The sequence below is a fragment of the Pecten maximus genome, chromosome 17 (assembly GCF_902652985.1).
Source record: "Pecten maximus chromosome 17, xPecMax1.1, whole genome shotgun sequence".
In the NCBI taxonomy this organism is placed as follows: Eukaryota; Metazoa; Mollusca; class Bivalvia; order Pectinida; family Pectinidae; genus Pecten; species Pecten maximus.
Window position 1 is genome coordinate 5,890,001 of NC_047031.1, and position 27,976 is coordinate 5,917,976.

The following is a 27,976-nucleotide window of genomic DNA, read 5'->3' on the forward strand; positions in this document are numbered from 1 at the left end:
GGAATCTCTACACGGGATCTCTACACGGGATCCCTACATGGGATCTCTACACGGAATGTCTAGCCGGGATCTCTACACGGGATCTCTACACGGGATCTCTACAAGGGATCTCTACACGGGATGTCTACACGGGATTTCTACATGGGATCTCTACACGGGATCTCTACATGGAATCTCTACACGAGATTTCTACACGGGATCTCTACCCGGGATCTCTACACAGGATCTCTACACGGGATGTCTACACGGGATCTCTACATGGGATCTCTACCCGGGATCTCTACACGGGATCTCTACATGGGATCTCTACACGGGATGTCTACACGGGATCTCTACACGGAATCTCTACACGGGATCTCTACACGGGATCTCTACCCGGGATCTCTACACGGGATCTCTACATGGGATCTCTACACGGGATGTCTACACGGGATCTCTACATGGGATCTCTACCCGGGATCTCTACACGGGATCTCTACAAGGGATCTCTACACGGGATCTCTACACGGGATCTCTACACGGGATCTCTACACGGGATCTCTTCACGGAATCTCTACGCGAGATCTCTACACGGAATGTTTACACGGGATCTCTACACGGGATTTCTTCACGGGATATCTACACGGAATCTCTACACGGGATCTACACACGGGATGTCTACACGGGATCTACACACGGGATGTCTACACGGGATCTCTACCCGGGATCTCTACACGGGATCTCTACATGGAATCTCTACACGGGATCTCTACAAGGGATGTCTACACGGGATGTCTACACGGGATCTCTACAAGGGATGTCTACACAGGATGTCTACACGGGATCTCTACATGGGATCTCTACACGGAATGTCTACACGGGATCTCTACATGGAATCTCTACACGGGATCTCTACACGGGATGTCTACACGGGATGTCTACACGGGATCTCTACAAGGGATGTCTACACAGGATGTCTACACGGGATCTCTACACGGGATCTCTACAAGGGATGTCTACACAGGATGTCTACACGGGATCTCTACATGGGATCTCTACACGGGATGTCTACACGGAATGTCTACACGGGATCTCTACAAGGGATGTCTACATGGAATCTCTACACAGGATCTCTACAAGGGATGTCTACAAGGGATGTCTACACGGGATCTCTACACGGGATGTCTACACAGGATGTCTACATGGAATCTCTACACGGGATCTCTACAAGGGATGTCTACACGGGATGTCTACACGGGATCTCTACATGGGATCTCTACACGGGATATCTACATGGAATCTCTACATGGAATCTCTACACGGGATATCTACATGGAATCTCTACACGGGATCTCTACAAGGGATCTCTACACGGGATCTCTACAAGGGATCTCTACAAGGGATCTCTACATGGGATCTCTACATGGAATCTCTACACGGGATCTCTACACGGGATGTCTACACGGGATGTCTACACGGGATGTCTACATGGGATCTCTACACGTGATCTCTACACGGGATCTCTACATGGGATCTCTACACGGGATCTCTACACGTGATCTCTACACGGGATCTCTACATGGGATCTCTACACGGGATGTCTACAAGGGATCTCTACAAGGGATCTCTACAAGGGATCTCTACACGGGATCTCTACACGGGATCTCTACAAGGGATCTCTACACGGAATCTCTACACGGGATCTCTACACGGGATCTCTACACGGGATGTCTACACGGGATCTCTACACGGGATCTCTACATGGGATGTCTACATGGGATCTCTACACGGGATCTCTACACGGGATCTCTACACGGGATCTCTACACGGGATGTCTACACGGGATATCTACATGGGATCTCTACATGGGATCTCTACATGGGATCTCTACACGGGATCTCTACACGGGATCTCTACACGGGATCTCTACAAGGGATCTCTACACGGGATGTCTACACGGGATGTCTACATGGGATGTCTACACGGGATGTCTACACGGGATATCTACATGGGATGTCTACATGGGATCTCTACACGGGATCTCTACAGGAGATCTCTACACGGGATCTCTACACGGGATGTCTACACGGGATATCTACATGGGATCTCTACATGGGATCTCTACATGGGATCTCTACACGGGATCTCTACACGGGATCTCTACACGGGATCTCTACAAGGGATCTCTACACGGGATGTCTACACGGGATGTCTACATGGGATGTCTACATGGGATCTCTACACGGGATCTCTACCCGGGATCTCTACATGGGATCTCTACACGGGATCTCTACAAGGGATCTCTACACGGGATCTCTACACGGGATCTCTACAAGGGATCTCTACACGGGATCTCTACAAGGGATCTCTACACGGGATGTCTACACGGGATCTCTACATGGGATCTCTACACGGGATCTCTACACGGAATCTCTACACGGGATCTCTACACGGGATCCCTACATGGGATCTCTACACGGAATGACTACACGGGATCTCTACACGGGATGTCTACACGGGATCTCTACATGGAATCTCTACACGGGATCTCTACACGGAATCTCTACACGGGATCTCTACACGGGATCCCTACATGGGATCTCTACACGGAATGTCTAGCCGGGATCTCTACACGGGATCTCTACACGGGATCTCTACACGGGATCTCTACACGGGATGTCTACACGGGATTTCTACATGGGATCTCTACACGGGATCTCTACATGGAATCTCTACACGAGATTTCTACACGGGATCTCTACCCGGGATCTCTACACAGGATCTCTACACGGGATGTCTACACGGGATCTCTACATGGGATCTCTACCCGGGATCTCTACACGGGATCTCTACATGGGATCTCTACACGGGATGTCTACACGGGATCTCTACACGGAATCTCTACACGGGATCTCTACACGGGATCTCTACCCGGGATCTCTACACGGGATCTCTACATGGGATCTCTACACGGGATGTCTACACGGGATCTCTACATGGGATCTCTACAAGGGATGTCTACACGGGATCTCTACAAGGGATCTCTACACGGGATCTCTACATGGGATCTCTACATGGGATCTCTACACGGGATCTCTACACGGGATCTCTACACGAGATCTCTACACGGAATGTCTACACGGGATCTCTACACGGGATGTCTACACGGGATCTCTACATGGAATCTCTACACGGGATCTACACACGGGATGTCTACACGGGATCTACACACGGGATGTCTACACGGGATCTCTACCCGGGATCTCTACACGGGATCTCTACATGGAATCTCTACACGGGATCTCTACAAGGGATGTCTACACGGGATGTCTACACGGGATCTCTACAAGGGATGTCTACACAGGATGTCTACACGGGATCTCTACATGGGATCTCTACACGGGATGTCTACACGGGATCTCTACATGGAATCTCTACACGGGATCTCTACACGGGATGTCTACACGGGATGTCTACACGGGATCTCTACAAGGGATGTCTACACAGGATGTCTACACGGGATCTCTACACGGGATCTCTACAAGGGATGTCTACACAGGATGTCTACACGGGATCTCTACATGGGATCTCTACACGGGATGTCTACACGGAATGTCTACACGGGATCTCTACAAGGGATGTCTACATGGAATCTCTACACAGGATCTCTACAAGGGATGTCTACAAGGGATGTCTACACGGGATCTCTACACGGGATGTCTACACAGGATGTCTACATGGAATCTCTACACGGGATCTCTACAAGGGATGTCTACACGGGATGTCTACACGGGATCTCTACATGGGATCTCTACACGGGATATCTACATGGAATCTCTACATGGAATCTCTACACGGGATATCTACATGGAATCTCTACACGGGATCTCTACAAGGGATCTCTACACGGGATCTCTACAAGGGATCTCTACAAGGGATCTCTACATGGGATCTCTACATGGAATCTCTACACGGGATCTCTACACGGGATGTCTACACGGGATGTCTACACGGGATGTCTACATGGGATCTCTACACGTGATCTCTACACGGGATCTCTACATGGGATCTCTACACGGGATCTCTACACGTGATCTCTACACGGGATCTCTACATGGGATCTCTACACGGGATGTCTACAAGGGATCTCTACAAGGGATCTCTACAAGGGATCTCTACACGGGATCTCTACACGGGATCTCTACAAGGGATCTCTACACGGGATCTCTACACGGGATCTCTACACGGGATCTCTACACGGGATGTCTACACGGGATCTCTACACGGGATCTCTACATGGGATGTCTACATGGGATCTCTACACGGGATCTCTACACGGGATCTCTACATGGGATCTCTACACGGGATCTCTACAAGGGATCTCTACACGGGATCTCTACACGGGATCTCTACAAGGGATCTCTACACGGGATCTCTACACGGGATCTCTACAAGGGATCTCTACACGGGATGTCTACCCGGGATCTCTACACGGGATCTCTACAAGGGATCTCTACACGGGATCTCTACACGGGATGTCTACACGGGATGTCTACACGGGATCTCTACAAGGGATCTCTACACGGGATGTCTACACGGGATGTCTACAAGGGATCTCTACACGGGATGTCTACAAGGGATCTCTACATGGAATCTCTACAAGGGATCTCTACACGGGATCTCTACACGGGATCTCTACAAGGGATCTCTACACGGAATCTCTACACGGGATCTCTACACGGGATGTCTACACGGGATCTATACACGGGATCTCTACACGGGATCTCTACATGGGATCTCTACCCGGGATCTCTACACGGGATGTCTACATGGGATGTCTACATGGGATCTCTACACGGGATCTCTACCCGGGATCTCTACACGGGATCTATACACGGGATGTCTACACGGGATGTCTACACGGGATGTCTACACGGGATGTCTACACGGGATCTATACACGGGATCTCTACACGGGATCTCTACACGGAATGTCTACACGGGATCTATACACGGGATCTCTACACGGGATCTCTACACGGGATCTCTACACGGGATGTCTACACGGGATATCTACATGGGATGTCTACATGGGATCTCTACACGGGATCTCTACAGGAGATCTCTACACGGGATCTCTACACGGGATGTCTACACGGGATCTCTACATGGGATCTCTACATGGGATCTCTACATGGGATCTCTACACGGGATCTCTACACGGGATCTCTACACGGGATCTCTACAAGGGATCTCTACACGGGATGTCTACACGGGATGTCTACATGGGATGTCTACATGGGATCTCTACACGGGATCTCTACCCGGGATCTCTACATGGGATCTCTACACGGGATCTCTACAAGGGATCTCTACACGGGATCTCTACACGGGATCTCTACAAGGGATCTCTACACGGGATCTCTACAAGGGATCTCTACACGGGATGTCTACACGGGATCTCTACATGGGATCTCTACACGGGATCTCTACACGGAATCTCTACACGGGATCTCTACACGGGATCCCTACATGGGATCTCTACACGGAATGACTACACGGGATCTCTACACGGGATGTCTACACGGGATCTCTACATGGGATCTCTACACGGGATCTCTACACGGAATCTCTACACGGGATCTCTACACGGGATCCCTACATGGGATCTCTACACGGAATGTCTAGCCGGGATCTCTACACGGGATCTCTACACGGGATCTCTACAAGGGATCTCTACACGGGATGTCTACACGGGATTTCTACATGGGATCTCTACACGGGATCTCTACATGGAATCTCTACACGAGATTTCTACACGGGATCTCTACCCGGGATCTCTACACAGGATCTCTACACGGGATGTCTACACGGGATCTCTACATGGGATCTCTACACGTGATCTCTACACGGGATCTCTACATGGGATCTCTACACGGGATCTCTACACGTGATCTCTACACGGGATCTCTACATGGGATCTCTACACGGGATGTCTACAAGGGATCTCTACAAGGGATCTCTACAAGGGATCTCTACACGGGATCTCTACACGGGATCTCTACAAGGGATCTCTACACGGAATCTCTACACGGGATCTCTACACGGGATCTCTACACGGGATGTCTACACGGGATCTCTACACGGGATCTCTACATGGGATGTCTACATGGGATCTCTACACGGGATCTCTACCCGGGATCTCTACATGGGATCTCTACACGGGATCTCTACAAGGGATCTCTACACGGGATCTCTACACGGGATCTCTACAAGGGATCTCTACACGGGATCTCTACACGGGATCTCTACAAGGGATCTCTACACGGGATGTCTACCCGGGATCTCTACACGGGATCTCTACAAGGGATCTCTACAAGGGATCTCTACACGGGATGTCTACACGGGATGTCTACACGGGATCTCTACAAGGGATCTCTACACGGGATGTCTACACGGGATGTCTACAAGGGATCTCTACACGGGATGTCTACAAGGGATCTTTACATGGAATCTCTACAAGGGATCTCTACACGGGATCTCTACACGGGATCTCTACAAGGGATCTCTACACGGAATCTCTACACGGGATCTCTACACGGGATGTCTACACGGGATCTCTACACGGGATCTCTACACGGGATCTCTACATGGGATCTCTACCCGGGATCTCTACACGGGATGTCTACATGGGATGTCTACATGGGATCTCTACACGGGATCTCTACCCGGGATCTCTACACGGGATCTATACACGGGATGTCTACACGGGATGTCTACACGGGATGTCTACACGGGATCTATACACGGGATCTCTACACGGGATCTCTACACGGAATGTCTACACGGGATCTATACACGGGATCTCTACACGGGATCTCTACACGGGATCTCTACACGGGATGTCTACACGGGATATCTACATGGGATGTCTACATGGGATCTCTACACGGGATCTCTACAGGAGATCTCTACACGGGATCTCTACACGGGATGTCTACACGGGATATCTACATGGGATCTCTACATGGGATCTCTACATGGGATCTCTACACGGGATCTCTACACGGGATCTCTACACGGGATCTCTACACGGGATCTCTACACGGGATGTCTACACGGGATGTCTACATGGGATGTCTACATGGGATCTCTACACGGGATCTCTACCCGGGATCTCTACATGGGATCTCTACACGGGATCTCTACAAGGGATCTCTACACGGGATCTCTACACGGGATCTCTACAAGGGATCTCTACACGGGATCTCTACAAGGGATCTCTACACGGGATCTCTACACGGGATCTCTACATGGGATCTCTACACGGGATCTCTACACGGAATCTCTACACGGGATCTCTACACGGGATCCCTACATGGGATCTCTACACGGAATGACTACACGGGATCTCTACACGGGATGTCTACACGGGATCTCTACATGGGATCTCTACACGGGATCTCTACACGGAATCTCTACACGGGATCTCTACACGGGATCCCTACATGGGATCTCTACACGGAATGTCTAGCCGGGATCTCTACACGGGATCTCTACACGGGATCTCTACAAGGGATCTCTACACGGGATGTCTACACGGGATTTCTACATGGGATCTCTACACGGGATCTCTACATGGAATCTCTACACGAGATTTCTACACGGGATCTCTACCCGGGATCTCTACACAGGATCTCTACACGGGATGTCTACACGGGATCTCTACACGGGATCTCTACCCGGGATCTCTACACGGGATCTCTACATGGGATCTCTACACGGGATCTCTACACGGGATCTCTACACGGGATCTCTACACGGGATCTCTACACGGGATCTCTACCCGGGATCTCTACACGGGATCTCTACATGGGATCTCTACACGGGATGTCTACACGGGATCTCTACATGGGATCTCTACAAGGGATGTCTACACGGGATCTCTACAAGGGATCTCTACACGGGATCTCTACATGGGATCTCTACATGGGATCTCTACACGGGATCTATACACGGGATCTCTACACGAGATCTCTACACGGAATGTCTACACGGGATCTCTACACGGGATGTCTACACGGGATCTCTACATGGAATCTCTACACGGGATCTACACACGGGATGTCTACACGGGATCTACACACGGGATGTCTACACGGGATCTCTACCCGGGATCTCTACACGGGATCTCTACATGGAATCTCTACACGGGATCTCTACAAGGGATGTCTACACGGGATGTCTACACGGGATCTCTACAAGGGATGTCTACACAGGATGTCTACACGGGATCTCTACATGGGATCTCTACACGGAATGTCTACACGGGATCTCTACATGGAATCTCTACACGGGATCTCTACACGGGATGTCTACACGGGATGTCTACACGGGATCTCTACAAGGGATGTCTACACAGGATGTCTACACGGGATCTCTACACGGGATCTCTACAAGGGATGTCTACACAGGATGTCTACACGGGATCTCTACATGGGATCTCTACACGGGATGTCTACACGGAATGTCTACACGGGATCTCTACAAGGGATGTCTACATGGAATCTCTACACAGGATCTCTACAAGGGATGTCTACAAGGGATGTCTACACGGGATCTCTACACGGGATCTCTACAAGGGATGTCTACACAGGATGTCTACACGGGATCTCTACATGGGATCTCTACACGGGATGTCTACACGGAATGTCTACACGGGATCTCTACAAGGGATGTCTACATGGAATCTCTACACAGGATCTCTACAAGGGATGTCTACAAGGGATCTCTACAAGGGATGTCTATACAGGATGTCTACACGGGATCTCTACCCGGGATCTCTACACAGGATGTCTACATGGAATCTCTACACGGGATCTCTACAAGGGATGTCTACACGGGATGTCTACACGGGATCTCTACATGGGATCTCTACACGGGATGTCTACACGGAATGTCTACACGGGATCTCTACATGGGATCTCTACACGGAATGTCTACACGGGATCTCTACAAGGGATGTCTACACAGGATGTCTACACGGGATGTCTACACGGGATCTCTACATGGAATGTCTACACTGGATATCTACATAAGATGTCTATATGGGATCTCTATACGAGATCTTTACACAGAATCTCTAAATGGGAATCCTACACGGGGTATCTACATGGGATAACTTCACGGAAACTCTTTATGAGATCTCTACACGGGATCTCTACATTAAATATCGGACCTTGACTGGTTGATAGAAATTAAAGAAAGGCGTGCCATTTACCTTGTTGTTAATAATTGACCTAAATACTTATATATATAAAAATGTTATGTACATCTTATGTACAGTGTTAACCACAAGCTGACTGCCATAGATCGAATCTCCCAAAAATACATTTATTGCAGACAAAATAATGGCAGGATTTTGCCAGTTTATATTGGGTGTTCCTTTGTGAGATAGAGGGCGTTCCTTTGTGAAATAATGGTTCCTTTGTGAGATATCGGGTGTTCCTTTGTGAGATATTGGGTCCTTTGCGAGATATTGGGCGTTCTTTTGTCATATGTTGGGTCCTTTGTGAGATGTTGGTTCCTTTATGAGATATCGGGTCCTTTGTGAGATGTTGATTCCTTTATGAGATATTGGGTGTTCCTTTATGAGATATTGGGTGTTCATTTATGAGATATTGGATGTTTCTTTGTGAGATATTGGATGTTCCTTTGTGAGATAGTTTGTGTTCCTTTGTGAGATGTTGGGTCCTTAGTGAGATATAAGGCGTTCCTTTGTGAGATATCGGGTTTTCCTTTGTGAGATATTGGGTGTTCCTTTGTGAGATATTGGGTGTTCCTTTGTGAGATATTGGGCGTTCCTTTGTGAGATATTGATTCCTTTGTGAGATATTGGGTGTTCCTTTGTGAGATATTGGGTGTTGCTTTGTGAGATATTGGGTCCTTTGTGAGATATTGGGTGTTCCTTTGTGAGATATTGGGTCCTTTGTGAGATATTGGGTGTTCCTTTGTGAGATATTGGGTGTTCCTTTGTGAGATATTGGGTCCTTTGTGAGATATTGGATGTTCCTTTGTGAGATATTGGGTGTTCCTTTGTAAGATATTGGATGTTCCTTTGTGAGATATTGGATGTTCCTTTGTGAGATATTAGACGTTCCTTTGTGAGATATCGGGTTTTACTTTGTGAGATATTGGATGTTCCTTTGTGAGATATTGGATGTTCCTTTATGAGATATTGTGTGTTCCTTTGTGAGAAATTAGACGTTCCTTTGTGAGATATTGGGTCCTTTGTGAGATATTGGGTCCTTTGTGAGATATTGGGCGTTCCTTTGTGAGATATTGGGTGTTCCTTTGTGAGATGTTGGGTGTTCCTTTGTGTGAGATATTGATTCCTTTGTGAGATATTGGGTGTTCCTTTGTGAGATATTAGGTGTTCCTTTGTGAGATAATGGGTGTTCATTTGTGAGATATTGGGTGTTCCTTTGTGAGATATTGGGTACTTTGTGAGATATTGGGTGTTCCTTTGTGAGATATCGGGTTTTCCTTTGTGAGATATTGTGTGTTCCTTTGTGAGATATTAGACGTTCCTTTGTGAGATATTGGGTCCTTTGTGAGATATTAGGCGTTCTTTTGTGAGATATTGGGTGTTCCTTTGTGAGATATTGGGTCCTTGTGAGATATTAGACGTTCCTTTGTGAGATATTGGTCCTTTGTGAGATATTGGGTGTTCCTTTGTGAGATATTAGACGTTCCTTTGTGAGATATTGGGCGTTCCTTTGTGAGAAATTGGATGTTCCTTTGTGAGATATTGGGTCCTTTGTGAGATATTGGTCCTTTGTGAGATATTGGGCGTTCCTTTGTGAGAAATTGGATGTTCCTTTGTGAGATATTGGGTCCTTTGTGAGATATTGGTCCTTTATGAGATATTGGGTGTTCCTTTGTGAGATATTGGATGTTCCTTTGTGAGATATTGGTTCTTTGTGAGATATTGGGCGTTCCGTTGTGAGATATTGGGCGTTCCTTTGTGAGATATTGGGCGTTCCTTTGTGAGATATTGGGTCCTTTGTGAGATATTGGATGTTCCTTTGTGAGATATTGGGTGTTCCTTTGTGATATGTTGGGTCCTTTGTGAGATATTGGGTGTTCCTTTATGAGATATTGGGTCCTTTGTGAGATATTGGATGTTTCTTTATGAGATATTGGGTGTTCCTTTGTGAGATATTAGGCGTTCCTTTGTGAGATATTGGGTGTTCCTTTGTGAGATATTGGGTGTTCCTTTGTGAGATATTGGGCGTTCCTTTGTGAGATATTGGGTGTTCCTTTGTGAGATATTGGGTGTTCCTTTGTGAGATATTGGTTCCTTTGTGAGATATTGGGCGTTCCTTTGTGAGATATTGGGTGTTCCTTTGTGAGATATTAGGCGTTCCTTTGTGAGATATTGGGTGTTCCTTTGTGAGATATTGGGCGTTCCTTTGTGAGATATTGGGTGTTCCTTTGTGAGATATTGGGCGTTCCATTGTGAGATATTGGGTGTTCCTTGTGAGATATGGATGTTCCTTTGTGAGATATTGGATGTTCCTTTGTGAGACATTGGGTGTTCCTTTGTGAGATATTAGGCATTACTTTGTGAGATATTGGGTGTTCCTTTGTGAGATATTGGGTGTTCCTTTGTGAGATATTGGGTGTTCCTTTGTGAGATATTGGATGTTCCTTTGTGAGATATTGGGTGTTCCTTTGTGAGATATTGGATGTTGCTTTGTGAGATATTGGGTGTTCCTTTATGAGATATTGGTTCTTTGTGAGATATTGGGTGTTCCTTTGTGAGATATTAGGTGTTCCTTTATGAGATATTGGGTGTTCCTTTGTGAGATATTGGGTGTTCCTTTGTGAGATATTGGGTGTTCCTTTGTGAGATATTAGGCGTTCCTTTGTGAGATATTGGGTGTTCCTTTGTGAGATATTGGGCGTTCCTTTGTGAGATATTGGGCGTTCCTTTGTGAGATATTGGGTGTTTCTTTGTGAGACATTGGGTGTTCCTTTGTGAGATATTGGATGTTGCTTTGTGAGATATTGGGTGTTCCTTTGTGAGATATTAGGTTCTTTGTGATATATTGGGTGTTCCTTTGTGAGATATTGGGTGTTCCTTTGTGAGATATTGGGCGTTCCTTTGTGAGATATTAGGTCCTTTGTGATATATTGGGTGTTCCTTTGTGAGATATTGGGCGTTCCTTTGTGATATATTGGGTGTTCCTTTGTGATATATTGGGTGTTCCTTTGTGAGATATTGGGCGTTCCTTTGTGAGATATCGGGCGTTCCTTTGTGAGATATTGGGTGTTCCTTTGTGAGATATTGGGCGTTCCTTTGTGAGATATCGGGCGTTCTTTTGTGAGATATCGGGTGTTCCTTTGTGAGATATTGGGTGTTCCTTTGTGAGATATTAGTTCTTTGTGAGATATTGGATGTTCCTTTGTGAGATATTGGATGTTCCTTTGTGAGATATTGGATGTTCCTTTGTGAGATATTGGGTGTTCCAATGTGAGATATTGGGTATTCCTTTGTGAGATATTGGTTCTTTGTGAGATATTGGGCGTTCCTTTGTGAGATATTGGGCGTTCCTTTGTGAGATATTGGGCGTTCCTTTGTGAGATATTGGTTCTTTGTGAGATATTGGGCGTTCCTTTGTGAGATATTGGGTGTTCCTTTGTGAGATATTGGGTATTCCTTTGTGAGATATTAGGTGTTCCTTTGTGAGATATTGGGTATTCCTTTGTGAGATGTTAGGTGTTCCTTTGTGAGATATTAGGTGTTCCTTTGTGAGATATTGGGCGTTCCTTTGTGAGATATTGGGTGTTCCTTTGTGAGATATTGGATGTTCCTTTGTGAGATATTGGGTGTTCCTTTGTGAGATATTAGGTGTTCCTTTGTGAGATATTGGGTGTTCCTTTGTGAGATATTGGGTGTTCCTTTGTGAGATATTAGACGTTCCTTTGTGAGATATTGGGCGTTCCTTTGTGAGATATCGGGTTTTCCTTTGTGAGATATTGGATGTTCCTTTGTGAGATATTGGTTCTTTGTGAGATATTGGGCGTTCCTTTGTGAGATATTGGGCGTTCCTTTGTGAGATATTGGGCGTTCCTTTGTGAGATATTGGGTCCTTTGTGAGATATTGGATGTTCCTTTGTGAGATATTGGGTGTTCCTTTGTGAGATGTTGGGGCCTTTGTGAGATATTGGGTGTTCCATTATGAGATATTGGGTCCTTTGTGAGATATTGGATGTTTCTTTATGAGATATTGGGTGTTCCTTTGTGAGATATTAGGCGTTCCTTTGTGAGATATTGGGTGTTCCTTTGTGAGATATTGGGTGTTCCTTCGTGAGATATTGGGCGTTCCTTTGTGAGATATTGGGTGTTCCTTTTTGAGATATTGGGTGTTCCTTTGTGAGATATTGGGCGTTCCTTTGTGAGATATTGGGCGTTCCTTTGTGAGATATTGGGTGTTCCTTTGTGAGATATTAGGCGTTCCTTTGTGAGATATTGGGTGTTCCTTTGTGAGATATTGGGCGTTCCTTTGTGAGATATTGGGTGTTCCTTTGTGAGATATTGGGCGTTCCTTTGTGAGATATTGGGTGTTCCTTGTGAGATATTGGGTGTTCCGTTGTGAGATATTGGGTGTTCCTTTGTGGGATATTGGATGTTCCTTTGTGAGATATTGTGTGTTCCTTTGTGAGATATTGGGTGTTCCTTTGTGAGATATTGGGTGTTCCTTTGTGAGATATTAGGCGTTCCTTTGTGAGATATTAGACGTTCCTTTGTGAGATATTAGGTGTTCCTTTGTGAGATATTGGGTGTTCCTTTGTGAGATATTGGGTGTTCCGTTGTGAGATATTGGGTGTTCCGTTGTGAGATATTGGGTGTTCCTTTGTGGGATATTGGATGTTCCTTTGTGAGATATTGTGTGTTCCTTTGTGAGATATTGGGTGTTCCTTTGTGAGATATTGGGTGTTCCTTTGTGAGATATTAGACGTTCCTTTGTGGGATATTAGGTCCTTTGTGAGATATTGGGTGTTCCTTTGTGAGATATTGGGTGTTCCGTTGTGAGATATTGGGTGTTCCGTTGTGAGATATTGGGTGTTCCGTTGTGAGATATTGGGTCCTTTATGAGATATTGTGTGTTCCTTTGTGAGATATTGGGCGTTCCTTTGTGAGATATTGGTTCCTTTGTGAGATATTGGGCGTTCCTTTATGAGATATTGGGCGTTCCTTTGTGAGATATTTGATGTTCCTTTGTGAGATATTGGGCGTTCCTTTGTGAGATATTGGGCATTACTTTGTGAGATATTGGGTGTTCCTTTGTGAGATATTAGACGTTCCTTTATGAGATATTGGATGTTCCTTTGTGGGATATTGGGCATTACTTTGTGAGATATCGAGTGTTCCTTTGTGAGATATTGGATGTTCCTTTGTGGGATATTGGGCGTTCCTTTGTGAGATGTTGGGTCCTTTGTGAGATATTGGGCGTTCCTTTGTGAGATATTGGGTGTTCCTTTGTGAGATATTGGATGTTCCTTTGTGAGATATTGGGTGTTCCTTTGTGGGATATTGGGTGTTCCTTTATTCACAATTTTATACATATATACATATATATACTTTTGATATCATTTTATATCAAGTCGTGATATAAGAAAAAACATTTCCCGGTATTAAATTAAAACTAAACAAACGTATTATCATCATTTTTTGATATCGGGATTTTGTTTTTATCAAGAATTCTATTTTTTATATCAAAAATGTGTTGTTGTTTTTTTTCTCATAGAAAATAGGCTTGGACTCTTTATATCAAAACATGGTTATTTTATAACGAAATACAGTGAAGATATATTAATACGGCACCTCGTAGCTTTTTCAGGTTGAATGTGGGACGGATCTCTCTCCGAACAGAAATCCTACCGCTTGGCTAAATAGTACGGATTAAACATTGCTCAACCAACCTCGTCCTGGGCTAGTAATTGAAGATTGTGACATATTTGTTCTCCACTTTTTATAGACCGGCAAGTTTATATATAGTACATCAACATTTATGTTATGCCTTATTTAAAATGTAGTTATGTTGCTCGAAGCGTTCAGTAGCGATGATGACCTCTTGTTGAACCGTCCATGCGAGAAACCATTGTATTCCGTCAGGGTATAGTATAGAAAAGTCAGTGATCTGGGTAAACATATATGTGTTAGTGTACACGTCGAGTAGTACTGACAACAAACAGAGATCAGAGACCCAGTACAAGTATTATCATGACAGAATACACTGACAACTCGCGTCATCTTAACACATACCAAACCTCCACTGCCTGTAACACTTCAATTACACTCAACATGTAGCAGAATGTCACCAGCTGAAAAACAGCATCAGCAGTAATCACCGACAAGGACGTTGTACTGCTCACGGGGACTTCGCACAAATTTCCAACCCACGGTCAAACATATTGTGAACTATAATATTATGGTTTATGTTTGTTGAAGCCATAAACCATTCTTCGCGTTTAATATTGATAACTTATCAAAGTTATAAAGTAATAATAATAAAAAAAAAATCATATTAAATAAATAAATGAAATTTCGTTATTTTCATAAATATAGTATTTAGTATTTATATTTTGGTCTTCTTTTTCATCAATTCATTAAATCTATCAATGATATACTGTATAATTATAAAGTATTTATATATATGTATCGGCCGTAGGTAAGTCCCTGTGGTACGGCTGATTATGCTACACCAGACGAACTACTTTCTTACGTAATATTGCATATGCGAGTTAATTAAATGACCGAAAGATTTATGCTCAGATTGGTTGATAATTACTGCATATTATTTAGACTTTGAATCCGTAAATAGATGTAACACGCGTTGCCATGGTTACCTTTTACTAAATTATCTCCGAGCACATTGCAGCCTGCGTCGCATACCGGCGGTTGATTGCAACTTGAAGCTACGCTACACTTAAATTAGTATATATACAATGTGAGGAACGTAGCGGTAGTTTGTGTTATCAACCGTGGGTTACCGAAGTTGTATCCGTGAACCATAGCGTATGAACACTGCGTAATAATGATATATTTTATATTCGACAAATGTGTTTCATAGACACGTCATTAACATCTTTTTAAGCATCTTAATTTCGTATAATGTTATATTTTGTATTCGACAGATGTGTTTCATGCACACTTCATTAACATCTTTTTAAGCATCTTAATTTCGTATAATGTTATATTTTGTATTCGACAAATGTGTTTCATAGACACGTCATTAACATCTTTTTTAAGCATCTTACTTTCGTGTAAAAAAAATTCAGTAATATATATTTCTAGCTGCCCTCAGAGATCTGAAGGAATGGAATAAACAGAGACATCTCTTGCAACCTACTCGTTATGCAAAACAAAACAACGGCAAGTAAACACGATTTTTTGTTTGTTTTGTTTAACGTCCTAATAACAGCCGGGGTCATTTAAGGACGTTCCATGCTTTAGAGGTGGAGGAAAGCCGGAGTACCCGGGTAAAAACCACCGCCTACGTTCAGTACCTGGCAACTGCCCCACGTAGTCGAACTCGCAACCCAGAGGTGGAGGGCTTGTGATTAAGTGTCAGGACACCTTAACTCAGCTACCGTGGCCGATAAGTAAAACAAAATGTGTTTGTACCACTTAATGACATTAAGAGCTTAAGCATAGAGTATTGCTATTATTGTGCATTCTAACTCCGCCATCGTTAGAACGAAGGTCGTATCAGATTTTGAAACGCTGATAAAAAACCAGGAACTTTCAGATTACACCATGATCAGATGAAAGGCTGCTCAGATCATCATTCGCTTGTGGCTCGCCAGAATTTCTGATATCGCTATACATTTCTTGAGAAGCACATGAAGGATATTTCTTTATTATGAGTTTCCGATCTTAAGAGACGTCAGAAAAAAACCGAAAAATTCTTACATAAACAGTCTACCATGGTTTATATCTAAAAGGTATATTGATAACGTTTTATATTTGAAATATAAAATCTACAACATTCATTGATGTTGACTTAGCATGAAACTATCCGATTAAAATATAGGCAAGTTTTAACTCGCAGACGGTTCTTGTTATGATAGATTGTACTCAAAACGGTTATACAGTTTACCTACATCATGGTCGAATATTCCCTGTCTATGCATATCCCTGCTTACAACTAATCAAATGCAATGTCATGTTGGAGATAATATATTTGAAGTTTAACATGCAGATATTTCCAGTACTTACTCTCACTAGCAGAATCCCATCTGTCCAGAATTCTGGAGAAGTTAGAGGTATACCGGCGTCCCTCCGACATGTTGGTGAACCTAAAGACCTAGCCTTGACTGTTTGTGTCGGGTGTATTGTGTGTAGTGTATGTGTGCCACAGTGCCTTTCACCTATATCGCTCACCCAGTACAAGGTGAACTCGCGTACACGTGTGTAGCGAAGGCCGAACTTATGTTTTGATAAATACTTTCTGGCCGCGTGTTATTTTAGGACGGGTAATTATGATACGACATTTTTATATATAAGAATTGTTTTGTTTTAAATTATTTTGATAATGCGATTTTCAGCAAAATTAAAAATAGCATGTCAAGATAATCACAAAAGTCGAGTTACGTCAAAGATGTCCGAATCTGGTTAGTATCTATAGCGAAAAAAAAAAACAAAAACAAAAAACAAAAACAAAACATTCCCCCCTCTTACAGTACTTGTTCACGATGGCAGGAACCGTTGCCAAAATAACGGTTAATTAACTCCCTTCGTTATAGCTATTGTTGGGTCGACTCCCTTCAGGGAGTCGTACCCATTATGATCACACGAATGTTTACATCGCAATCGAGACCTCTCACAGCTGCTCCAGATTCCTTCGGCCTACTATATATAGATATAATCCGTTTACTATCACATTTGTTTATCACGTACAAGTATTTTTTCACATCTTTTTTTAATGAAGAATGTGATAATGTTTTAAATCAATATCATTTTTTTAAGTTTATGTATTGTGACAGGCCCGAAACGCTAAATGAAATAATAATTAATCACTCCGGACATTTTCACCTGAGGTACGCGAATGAATATGTTCAAGACGGTAGTATCGACTGCATGCAGTGGCTGTGTGTGGATGCTACTCGATCAGGTTGTTTTGAGCTGAAAGCACATGGTCCTATACAGTAGAGCATGGCGGTGTGAAAATTGTAACCGCGTCATTTGGTCGAGGTCCTGGGTCGTATTTCACTGATAACGAGAATAGCACATCATACGCAAACAATGATGATGTGTTTTGTTTCAAATGGCAAGTGATATTTATTTTTAAATGCGAGTAAGTGGTAGGCCTAGGCTTGTGCAATATCCGGCCGGCTCTTCCCATTTCCCCCCTCCACCTCACACAAACACGCGATGTCTTTCTGTTCGTAACGTTAAACTTATTAAATGTCCTGTCATGTAGAATTTAAAAGTATTTCTATTTCTACACTTTAGTAAAATAATCAAGCGGAATAGCACCATACATATTGCCATTCACCATCGATATAAATTATGTTATACATTCAAACGCACGAGTAGCCTTGACTAATAATCATGAATCACAAGATTGTGACGATCGATCTGTCCAAACTTCAGGTGGGTTTTTCTCAAATGTTTTAGATCGTTTTTTAGCAATTATGGTTTGACGGTGTTAAATCTTGTCAGTGGAAATGTTACTGGAACTAAACACATTATTTTGCTCGACATAATATTAACAAGATCGCGAACTATTTTCCTACTTGAAGATCGAGTGAGCATCTGTTGCTCTGGTGCAGCAACCGTCGTTTGTCCAACCTGCTGCAATTATTTCATTCTGCAGTTTCTTTTTATAATAAGCCCACCATCTGATAGATGGGGTGCTATTCAAATCACCTGCCGTCCGTCGTTAAACAATTCTTGTTATCGCTGTTTCTTGGAAATGACTGGAGGGATCTTTCTCAAATTTCATTGCAGGTTCCCCTTTGTCTATAACATGCATAGTTATGCATATTACATTCGAGACTGATCTGAAAAAAGACATGGCCGCCAGGTAGCCATCTTGGATTTTGAGAGTGGAAATTAAAAAAAAACTAAACTATTACAACTTTCGCTTCCTAATTGGACACATATATCTTGTGTATTATGTATATTTCGATGATGTATGGAACATAATATTTCCCAATCTGAAAGAGTCGACCCTCAGGCCCTTCAGGCCTTTACATTGTCATAACTCGGAGACGTACATAGGACGTCCTGCATAACAATCTAAAACACACGCTCACAGAAGAAACTCTGATATTTTTTAACACGAAAGTTCGCATTAGTTTGGAAAATAAACATAACACACACACACACACATGTAGTTATGATTAACACAAGTCTACAATAGTCCCGTACAGATATGTATAGCGTAACAGAAAATCCCCTGACCCACACAATAGAACGATTAAATGGAGGCCTGAGTTATTAGTGGAGAGAGTTAATGTATTAAAAGTAATCCTGTGGTTTTACGGTTTATATGTTAACTATTTCTGGGGTTTTGAATGCCTTAATATACCCTAGGGGTTGACAGAGTAATCTCTCACCTCTAAAACTGGAGAAAAATCGGTGAACTCTGGAATAATACATGTACGTATGACAGAACTGAGAATCGTGACAAGCTAACGTCACTTCCGAAATTTGCAAGAGAGAAAAAAAAAAAAAAATTGGAGTCAATTTCTCAATAAACTTGTGCCTCTGAACATATTGTTGTATATCTACACTATCGATGAACAAAAGGCGCCGAAGGCCTGTATTATGATTATTTCCCGTAGTTTAAACGTGTTGATAGTGTCACAATCTATTTATAGGTTCTCTAACAACGACCTATTTGAATAAGTTAATTGTAGTCTCATGTTATGTTGATATGTTTTGATGACGTCAATAAATCATTTGACACGAATTGGCTATACAGTCGCAGTTTTACACATAAAAACAAAAGACTTATCCTTAAGAATTAAAGTTTTCAGTCACACAATAGCTAAAACAGTTTTTGTCCATTAGTATACAATTTTGAAATGAGAGAAAACATTTCTAATTAAGGTTAAAGTGTTTGTAGAAAATGGTAAACATTTGGTGTCCTGGGGATATGTTTGCCATTATATGTAAGTAACACACTGTTTCAATGTCATTCTATTATTCAGCTAAAGTACACACATAATGAAGAAAAAAAATTCGACCTAAAGGCGAATATTTGTCACAATGTGACACGATCAAATTTTATTGCACTTAAATTAATGGGATATAACACACTCATAAATGCTATCTCCCCAGAAAAAGATTTCCAATCGAACGTCAGAACTACGTTTGAGTACAGCTAGTAAGAGTTATCGGTGATGTATAAAGGTAAGTTCTCCGTGATGTATAATGATGGATTCTAGGTGATGTATCAAGGTAATTTCTTGGTAATGTACAAAGTTAGATTTTCGGTAAGGTATAAAGGTAGCTTCTCACTGATGAATCAAAACTATTTTCGATGAAGTATAAAGGTAAATTCTCGTTGATGTATAAAGGTAAAGTTTCGATGAAATAAAAAGGTAAATTATCGTTGATGTATAAAAGTAAATTATCGGTAATGTATAAAGGTAAATTATCGGTAATGTATAAAGGTAAATTCTCCGTGATGTATAAAGGTAAATTATCGGTGATGTATAAAGGCAAATTATCGGTGATATATCAAGTTAAATTATCGGTGATGTATAAAGGTAAATTATCGGTCATGTATAAAGGTAAATTATCGGTCATGTATAAAGGTAAATTCTCGGTGATGTATAAAGGTACATTCTCGGTAATGTATAAAGGTAAATTATCGGTGATGTATAAAGGTACATTCTCGGTAATGTGTAAAGGTAAATTCTCGGTGACGTATAAAGGTAAATTATCGGTAATGTATAAAGTTAAATTATCGGTGATGTATAAAGGTAAATTATCGGTGACGTATAAAGGTAAATTGTTGGTGATGTATAAAGGTAAATTATCTGTGAGGTATAAAGGTAAATTATCAGTGACGTATAAAGGTAAATTGTTGGTGATGTATAAAAGTTAAATTATCGGTGATGTATAAAGGTAAATTATCGGTGACGTATAAAGGTAAATTGTTAGTGATGTATAAAGGTAAATTATCTGTGATGTATAAAGGTAAAGTCTCCGTGATGTATACATGTAAATTATCGTTGATGTATAAAGGTAAAGTCTCCGTGATGTATACATGTAAATTATCGTTGATGTATAAAAGTAAATTATCAGTAATGTGTAAAGGTAAATTATCGGTGATGTATACATGTAAATTCTCGGTGATGTATAAAGGTAAATTATCTGTGAGGTATAAAGGTAAATTATCAGTGATGTTTAAAGGTAAATATCGGTAATGTAAAGGTAAATTATCGATGAAGTATAAAGGTAAATTATCGATGATGTATAAAGGTAAATTATCGGTGATGTATACATGTAAATTCTCGGTGATGTATAAAGGTAAATTATCTGTGAGGTATAAAGGTAAATTATCAGTGATGTTTAAAGGTAAATATCGGTAATGTAAAGGTAAATTATCGATGAAGTATAAAGGTAAATTATCGATGATGTATAAAGGTAAATTATCGGTAATGTATAAAGGTAAATTATCGGTCATGTATAAAGGTAAATTATCGGTAATGTATAAAGGTAAATTATCGGTCATGTATAAAGGTAAATTATCGGTGATGTATAAAGGTAAATTATCGATGATGTATAAAGGTAAATTATCGGTGATGTATAAAGATAAATTATCGGTCATGTATAAAGGTAAATTATCGGTAATGTAAAGGTAAATTATCGATGAAGTATAAAGGTAAATTCTCCGTGATGTATAAAGGTCAATTATCGGTGATGTATAAAGGTAAATAATCGATGATGTATAAAGGTAAATTATCGGTCATGTATAAAGGTAAATTATCCGTGACGTATAAAGGTAAATTCTCCGTGATGTATAAAGGTCAATTATCGGTGATGTATAAAGGTAAATTCTCAATAATGTATAAAGTTAAATTATCGATGATGTATGTAGGTAAATTATCGGTTATGTATAAAGGTAAATTCAAAATATCACTTACCTTAGGACCTATAATACCATAAACTTGGAATAATGCTAAGCATTTGATCTCTACTTGCATCACTGACGAACGCCACTAAGAGGGATGTTTCCACCTGATCACCACTAATTTACCTAAATAAGTTTGAAATGTGAAGGATCTCGAAAATTCAGCATAACTGTACGGGCCCCTGACTGACTATTGTAATAATGAAAGTTTAACCGCTTTCACAAGTTCATGTTATTACCAGATCTATAAAAACGGGTGTAACCAGCAGTTCATCACAACAGACGCATGCAGGACATTGATCCATTCGATTGTATTACTTCTCTATTAGACTATGGTAATGCTTTTGCTGTTTGGTGTATTTGATGCCCTGATTAACCGTCTACGGCGGGTCGGAAAAGAGGGAGCACATCAAACCAGTGCTGTATTCATGGCATTGACTACCTGTGCGATTCAGGCCACAGTACAAGATTTTGATGTACACATACAAGGCAATGGAACTGCTCCAGAGCATTTACAGGACGGGGCCGCGGTGGCCAAGTGGTTAAGGTGTCCCGACACTTTATCACTAGCCCTCCACCTCTGGGTTGCGAGCTCGAAACCTACGTGAGGCAGTTGCCAGGTACTGACCGTAGGCCGGTGGTTTTTCTCCGGGTACTCCGGCTTTCCTCCACCTCCAAAACCTGGCACGTCCTTAAATGGCCCTGGCTGTTAATAGGACGTTAAACAAAAACAAACCAAAAATATTCACAGGAACTTATTACTCTCTACAAGTCGTCACCATCACTACGATCTGAGAGAGAATCCTTGTTATGCGTTCAAATCCTATAATGACATTTAGTAACAGATGCTTTGGAAAAGCAGCGGCCACTTTGTGGAACAGCTTACAATTTTTTTTACCAGTTAGTCGAAAACTCTGGTCAAATCCAAGGATGTTGAATCTTACTTGAATATGTGTGCTTTAGAGAGTCTCTTCCAGAGGTCCCGTTCACATTAGCATCTAAATGTAGAGCCGACATGTTTAAATTTATTCTGAATATTATGTTGCATTTAAAATGATGTGTATTATTATATTATATTTACATTCCTAATGTGGTTTGCTGATATGAACATACCAAGTGAAAACAACAAACATATGACCATGAATACACTATGAAAACCGTATGAAAACATTGTCTCTCGTGCAAATCACCTGATTAATCGGGTCATATTAATACGCCATCGCAGTAAGACAGGAAGAGTAGCTTCCCTTGGATCGATAACGTTGGTACGAGATAAGTGTTAAAAATAGCTGATTTAAATTGAATGATTGTATTTAATATTATTTTTACTTTAATACTTCTTTCTTTTTGTTTTATACAAAATTAAACAAAAAAGACCGGAAAATGCGGAACGACATTAAAACAATGGCGTGGTGCATAGGCGGGATCTCCCGGCTGTTCTAATAATTTGGCGTTTCGTCGTATACATGACAAATTTTTCTTTTTAATAAAATTTCTCGTTTTCTCGGTATAATTTTTTAAAATCAAGGTTATATAAATATATGAAATGAATAGATGTTTAAAATTTTCATTGCGGCTATGAATACCAGTAGCTCTGGTTTCCGGATCAGCAGTGGTGATCAATCGCTGATTGCTGCTGTTTGGTCTCAAGTTAGGCTCATCTCGTCTACACCGTTAACACACATGACGCCCTTTCCACATTTTCTCCTATGGTCTTGATAGTTACATGTACATTTCATTTTGCGACCGTCTACTTTCTTTAAGTTTCAAAATTGACTTTGCAGGGAACCCTCTGGCACCGACCTCTACTGGAAACAGCCATGTTCTCCAGCCCTTCTGCCTGAACTTCTGTACAACCTCTTGGTATTTGGCAGCTTTCCGTTCATTTGTCTCTTTGCATCCTTCTTCCAATGACACAGTTCCACCTAGATAACCTTTCGGCGTTGCTGCGACCATATCACACTGTCTGGCCACAGTATGATATGTACTACATCAGGAAAGACAAGACGTTTGTTGGGGTCAGCTCTCATCTCAAAGGTTGGTGCTTTGTCAGACAATTTACTATATTTCCCACATTGGGCCCCGCTATTTGGGAACCAAACGAAAATGGTTCCGTTGCACTTCATGATATATATTCGCGTCGTCTACAAAAAAAATGACTTGATTGTGAAGTTTCTGGCAGATTTTGACAGATTAGGAAAAGAACTAGTCCAGGTACACTGCCTTGTCGAACTAATCTAGTCACTAAATTATAACTGTGTATGGATTGACAAGGACCTGAATCAATACAAAGACCTCTCCACTAACACCTAGTAGCCTTAGTAAGCTTTCTGTGCAGGACCTTATCGGAGGCAATTTTGAAGATCAAGTATGTACTGTATAATGCCAACTTGTTTGTTGTGATCTAAGAAATCTTTCCTCTAATGCTCCTACTACATTTCTGATACCAGGTGACAGTTTAATTCTTAATTTAAATCTGAATACTGTAGTACCAATTTGCAGTCATATAACAAACAAAAATAAATAAATAAATACCCCCCCCCCCCCCCCCCCCAAAAAAAAACAACAACAACTAGAACTTCGTCAGGATGGCTGACTAATATCCCCGCAATCTGCACGAGTCAATGGTGAATTGGAACTGTTAATTAGAGGCTAACTAAGATAACCCAATTAAAAAATTTCTGAAATTCAGAATGTCTCAAATATGTGTTATTCACAATAAAGAGAATTCAGTAACCAATTGCCATAGCAACAATAATTTTCAGAAAAAGAAAGTGGCATGCACATCTACACATGGTCCTCTATATCTGTGTTAAGTTTCATTGAAATCGGCCCTTCGGTTTAGGAGTTGTCCGGACAAACTTAAAGTTATGGTTCTTATCGGAAAACCTGTTTATAGTGACCAGTTGCCATAGCAACCATAATTTTGAGAAAAAGAAAGTGGCATGCACATCTACACATGGTCCTCTATATTTGTGTGAAGTTTCATTGAAATCGGCCCTTCGGTTTAGGAGGAGTTGTCCGGACAAAATGCGTCTAAGACAGACGGACGAACGGACGGACAGACAACCTGATTCCAGTATACCCCCTAGCTTCGTTGCGGGGGTATAAAAAAACAAAAACAAAAAAACAACAACAACACAAAAAAAAACCCAAAAAACAAAGACAACAAAATGACTTCGGAAAGAATTTTTTATAGCAAAAAATTAAAGCAGATTAGCATATTAATAATAAACATTACAGTTATGATACAGTATCTATCTTCAAGTCCCTTCCCTTTTATTACCGTCATTATACTAGTGTTTGCCTTGACACCAAACTAGGTCTATGGCTGTAAGTGTGGATACCAAGAAGAGAAATTTAATTCTAGAAAATCAAAATTAGTATAAAGTTAAAAATGGAGGATTATCAAACCTATAATTCAATCAATGTTATACTTTTTGGATGATTTTTTAAATGACATATTACATACAAAATTATATTCTGAACCTTTGCTTCATAATCTAAACGTGACATTCAGGGGCTTTTTAGTCCACCAGCAGTGCTTGTAACACTCTGCAATTTTAAAGAAATGTGCAATATAAAAACAGTTAATATAAAACTCCTTATAAATAGAACAGTTCCATTTTCGACTCCCAAAGACTTTTATTTGAAGAGAGTATCTTTAGCACTGCTGGTATTTTTTATGATTATTTTCGGCCATTTTCATTAACTCTATTATTCCCAAATTAGCGACCCCCCCTCTAACAGTGTAAAAAGTTTTATACTATATTTACCCTAACATCATTTTTATTTAGCAAATAACTACAGTTATATGATATGCATAAAAAACGAAAAATATATAGGTACACTTTGGTTTGACTATTCATTATGAAGAAGTACAAACAGGCTTCACATTTGTTAAAACTAAAATAAATAAATTGGTTCCGGATTTTAAAATTAGGCATTTTCTGAAAGTGTTTTTACACAGGAAATTTAGGGTTTTCCTACAGCGAAAAATGAAGGCTCACAATCAATGTAAGATTGCGGACAATCTTAATGTACAACACATGATAAAACAAGAATAATTCTGTCTTTGGGATAGAGATGTTTTTGCCATTTTGGGTCAAATATCATGTTATTTTGCAATTTTCAAGTTTTTTTAAGTTGCTACTATGGTATTCACGGTTCTGATACATAGAAAAAAATAGTTTACCTATCCTTCAGAGCTGTCTCAAAAAAATGCAAATGTTGTATAGATTACAAACGTATATACTTTATTAAAAGTAATATGTAGGGTTAACTCTCTATGTTTACATATCTAAAACATGTGCCTTATTTTTTTTCAGAATTGAGCATTTTTACTGTGCATTGCTATTTTAGTTCTCTCCCTTTGTGTAAACGTTTAGTATCGTATTTATCCTAAAATAAGTCGTCCCCAAGTGAGCAGTATTTGAATTTGTAGAGGACTTATATTGTTAAACACTTTCAGATAAAATTGATTTCTAAAATGAATGCTTCAGCCTAACATCACGATTCATCTCGGCAAATGGTTATGCCTAGGCATGAAAATTTCATGAGCCCTTCATGATAGTAGAGTAAGAAACAAAATGATATTATTTAAGAAAAATAAATATTCATGTATCTTTTTTAATAAAACAACCACCAAAAGCAAAATGGGTATTTGCAATACGCTAGTGTGACAGTTTATATAAGTGTTAAACTAATGTGATTAAATAGGTATTAGTCTGAAATTTTAAATCTTGAAAGTCTTGACAAATAAAGCTTCAAGCAGTCTTCAACTATACCTGTATCAAAATACGCTTAGTATTTACTTGATAGTATTACAATAATTATGATAAAGAAGTCGCGAAACACTGTTAATCTATTAGTCTTCGATGCACATAAAATGTATATAGTATTGAGTTCGTCTTTAAGTAAAACAAACTAAACGTAAAGGTATATATACACACCATATTCAGATATTTTCCCCAGTTTTGAAAATAACGGAAAATACAAGCACGTATTTCGGATGTTTCGCTAAGAGGGTTTTATCAAATACTTGTTTAACATATACATTGTATATATATATATATATCAGCACGGGTCAGAGCAGAAAGGTGCATATGAGACAAGCGATATGTTGTCGTGGAGACCTCTGCACGCGAACAATGAATGTTCTAAACATTCTTTTTCTTTTAATTTGCCAAAACAGATTTTTGTTAGGAAGGAAATGCAAGATCTAAACCTTATGTTTAATTGGTATGCCTCAAGTATTGTCTTCACACTAAGGTTTTCGGGCTGGGTGTATCGCTAGCTTACTTGAAAATTTTCTGAAAACATTCATCAACAAACATAGAACAAAATAGTGTGTTAGTAGAGTCGAAGCCTATAATAATAAACTTATTGACGTTTGTTTGTATTTAGTATAAACAACTAAAAAAAGCGGGAGTATTAAATTGCAGTCTTAAACACAGGGACGTGTGATTACAACCAAGTGTCAACACAGGTCAATATGTGTCAAACAAATGTCTTCAATTCGTCAAACTGGAATTTACTTGTCTTTGACCACTATTTCACAGCTGCCATTGATATCGGCAATCTCTTTGGAGTCGAAGCTGGCGACGATCGTCCTGGTTCGAGGTTTGGAGGCGGTCATCTCAACCTCAGCTATGAAGGTCTGCTTGGCCCCCACAGAACTGGAAGAAATCGACATAAAAAATATTGCTGTAGAAGGATTTAACTCTCACGCAAAATTATTGCAGGAACATATGTTTTCAAAATATACACACGAAACTGTTACCCCACCATCATTATGTATAAAATGAAAGGAAATCTTAAAATATATTTTTTATT

General features: G+C 40.9%; 3 protein-coding genes across 4 annotated transcripts in view; 1 reads left to right on the top strand and 2 right to left on the bottom strand.

Annotated features, from left to right (window-relative positions):
* Window positions 1-17,393, bottom strand: part of LOC117315991 (hemocyte protein-glutamine gamma-glutamyltransferase-like) — a 48,475-nt gene extending 31,082 nt beyond the window's left edge. Inside the window, exon 1 of the mRNA XM_033870474.1 lies at window positions 17,269-17,393. The gene's annotated coding sequence lies outside the window, so the exon portion shown is untranslated. The remainder of the gene's footprint in view (window positions 1-17,268) is intronic.
* Window positions 1-27,976, top strand: part of LOC117315989 (nephrin-like) — a 402,896-nt gene that overhangs the window by 165,596 nt on the left and 209,324 nt on the right. The window lies entirely within an intron of this gene.
* Window positions 26,537-27,976, bottom strand: part of LOC117315990 (hemocyte protein-glutamine gamma-glutamyltransferase-like) — a 35,019-nt gene continuing 33,579 nt past the window's right edge. Inside the window, exon 15 of the mRNA XM_033870472.1 lies at window positions 26,537-27,819. Within this exon, the coding sequence (XP_033726363.1) occupies window positions 27,675-27,819 (145 nt within the window). The 3' untranslated portion in view covers window positions 26,537-27,674. The remainder of the gene's footprint in view (window positions 27,820-27,976) is intronic.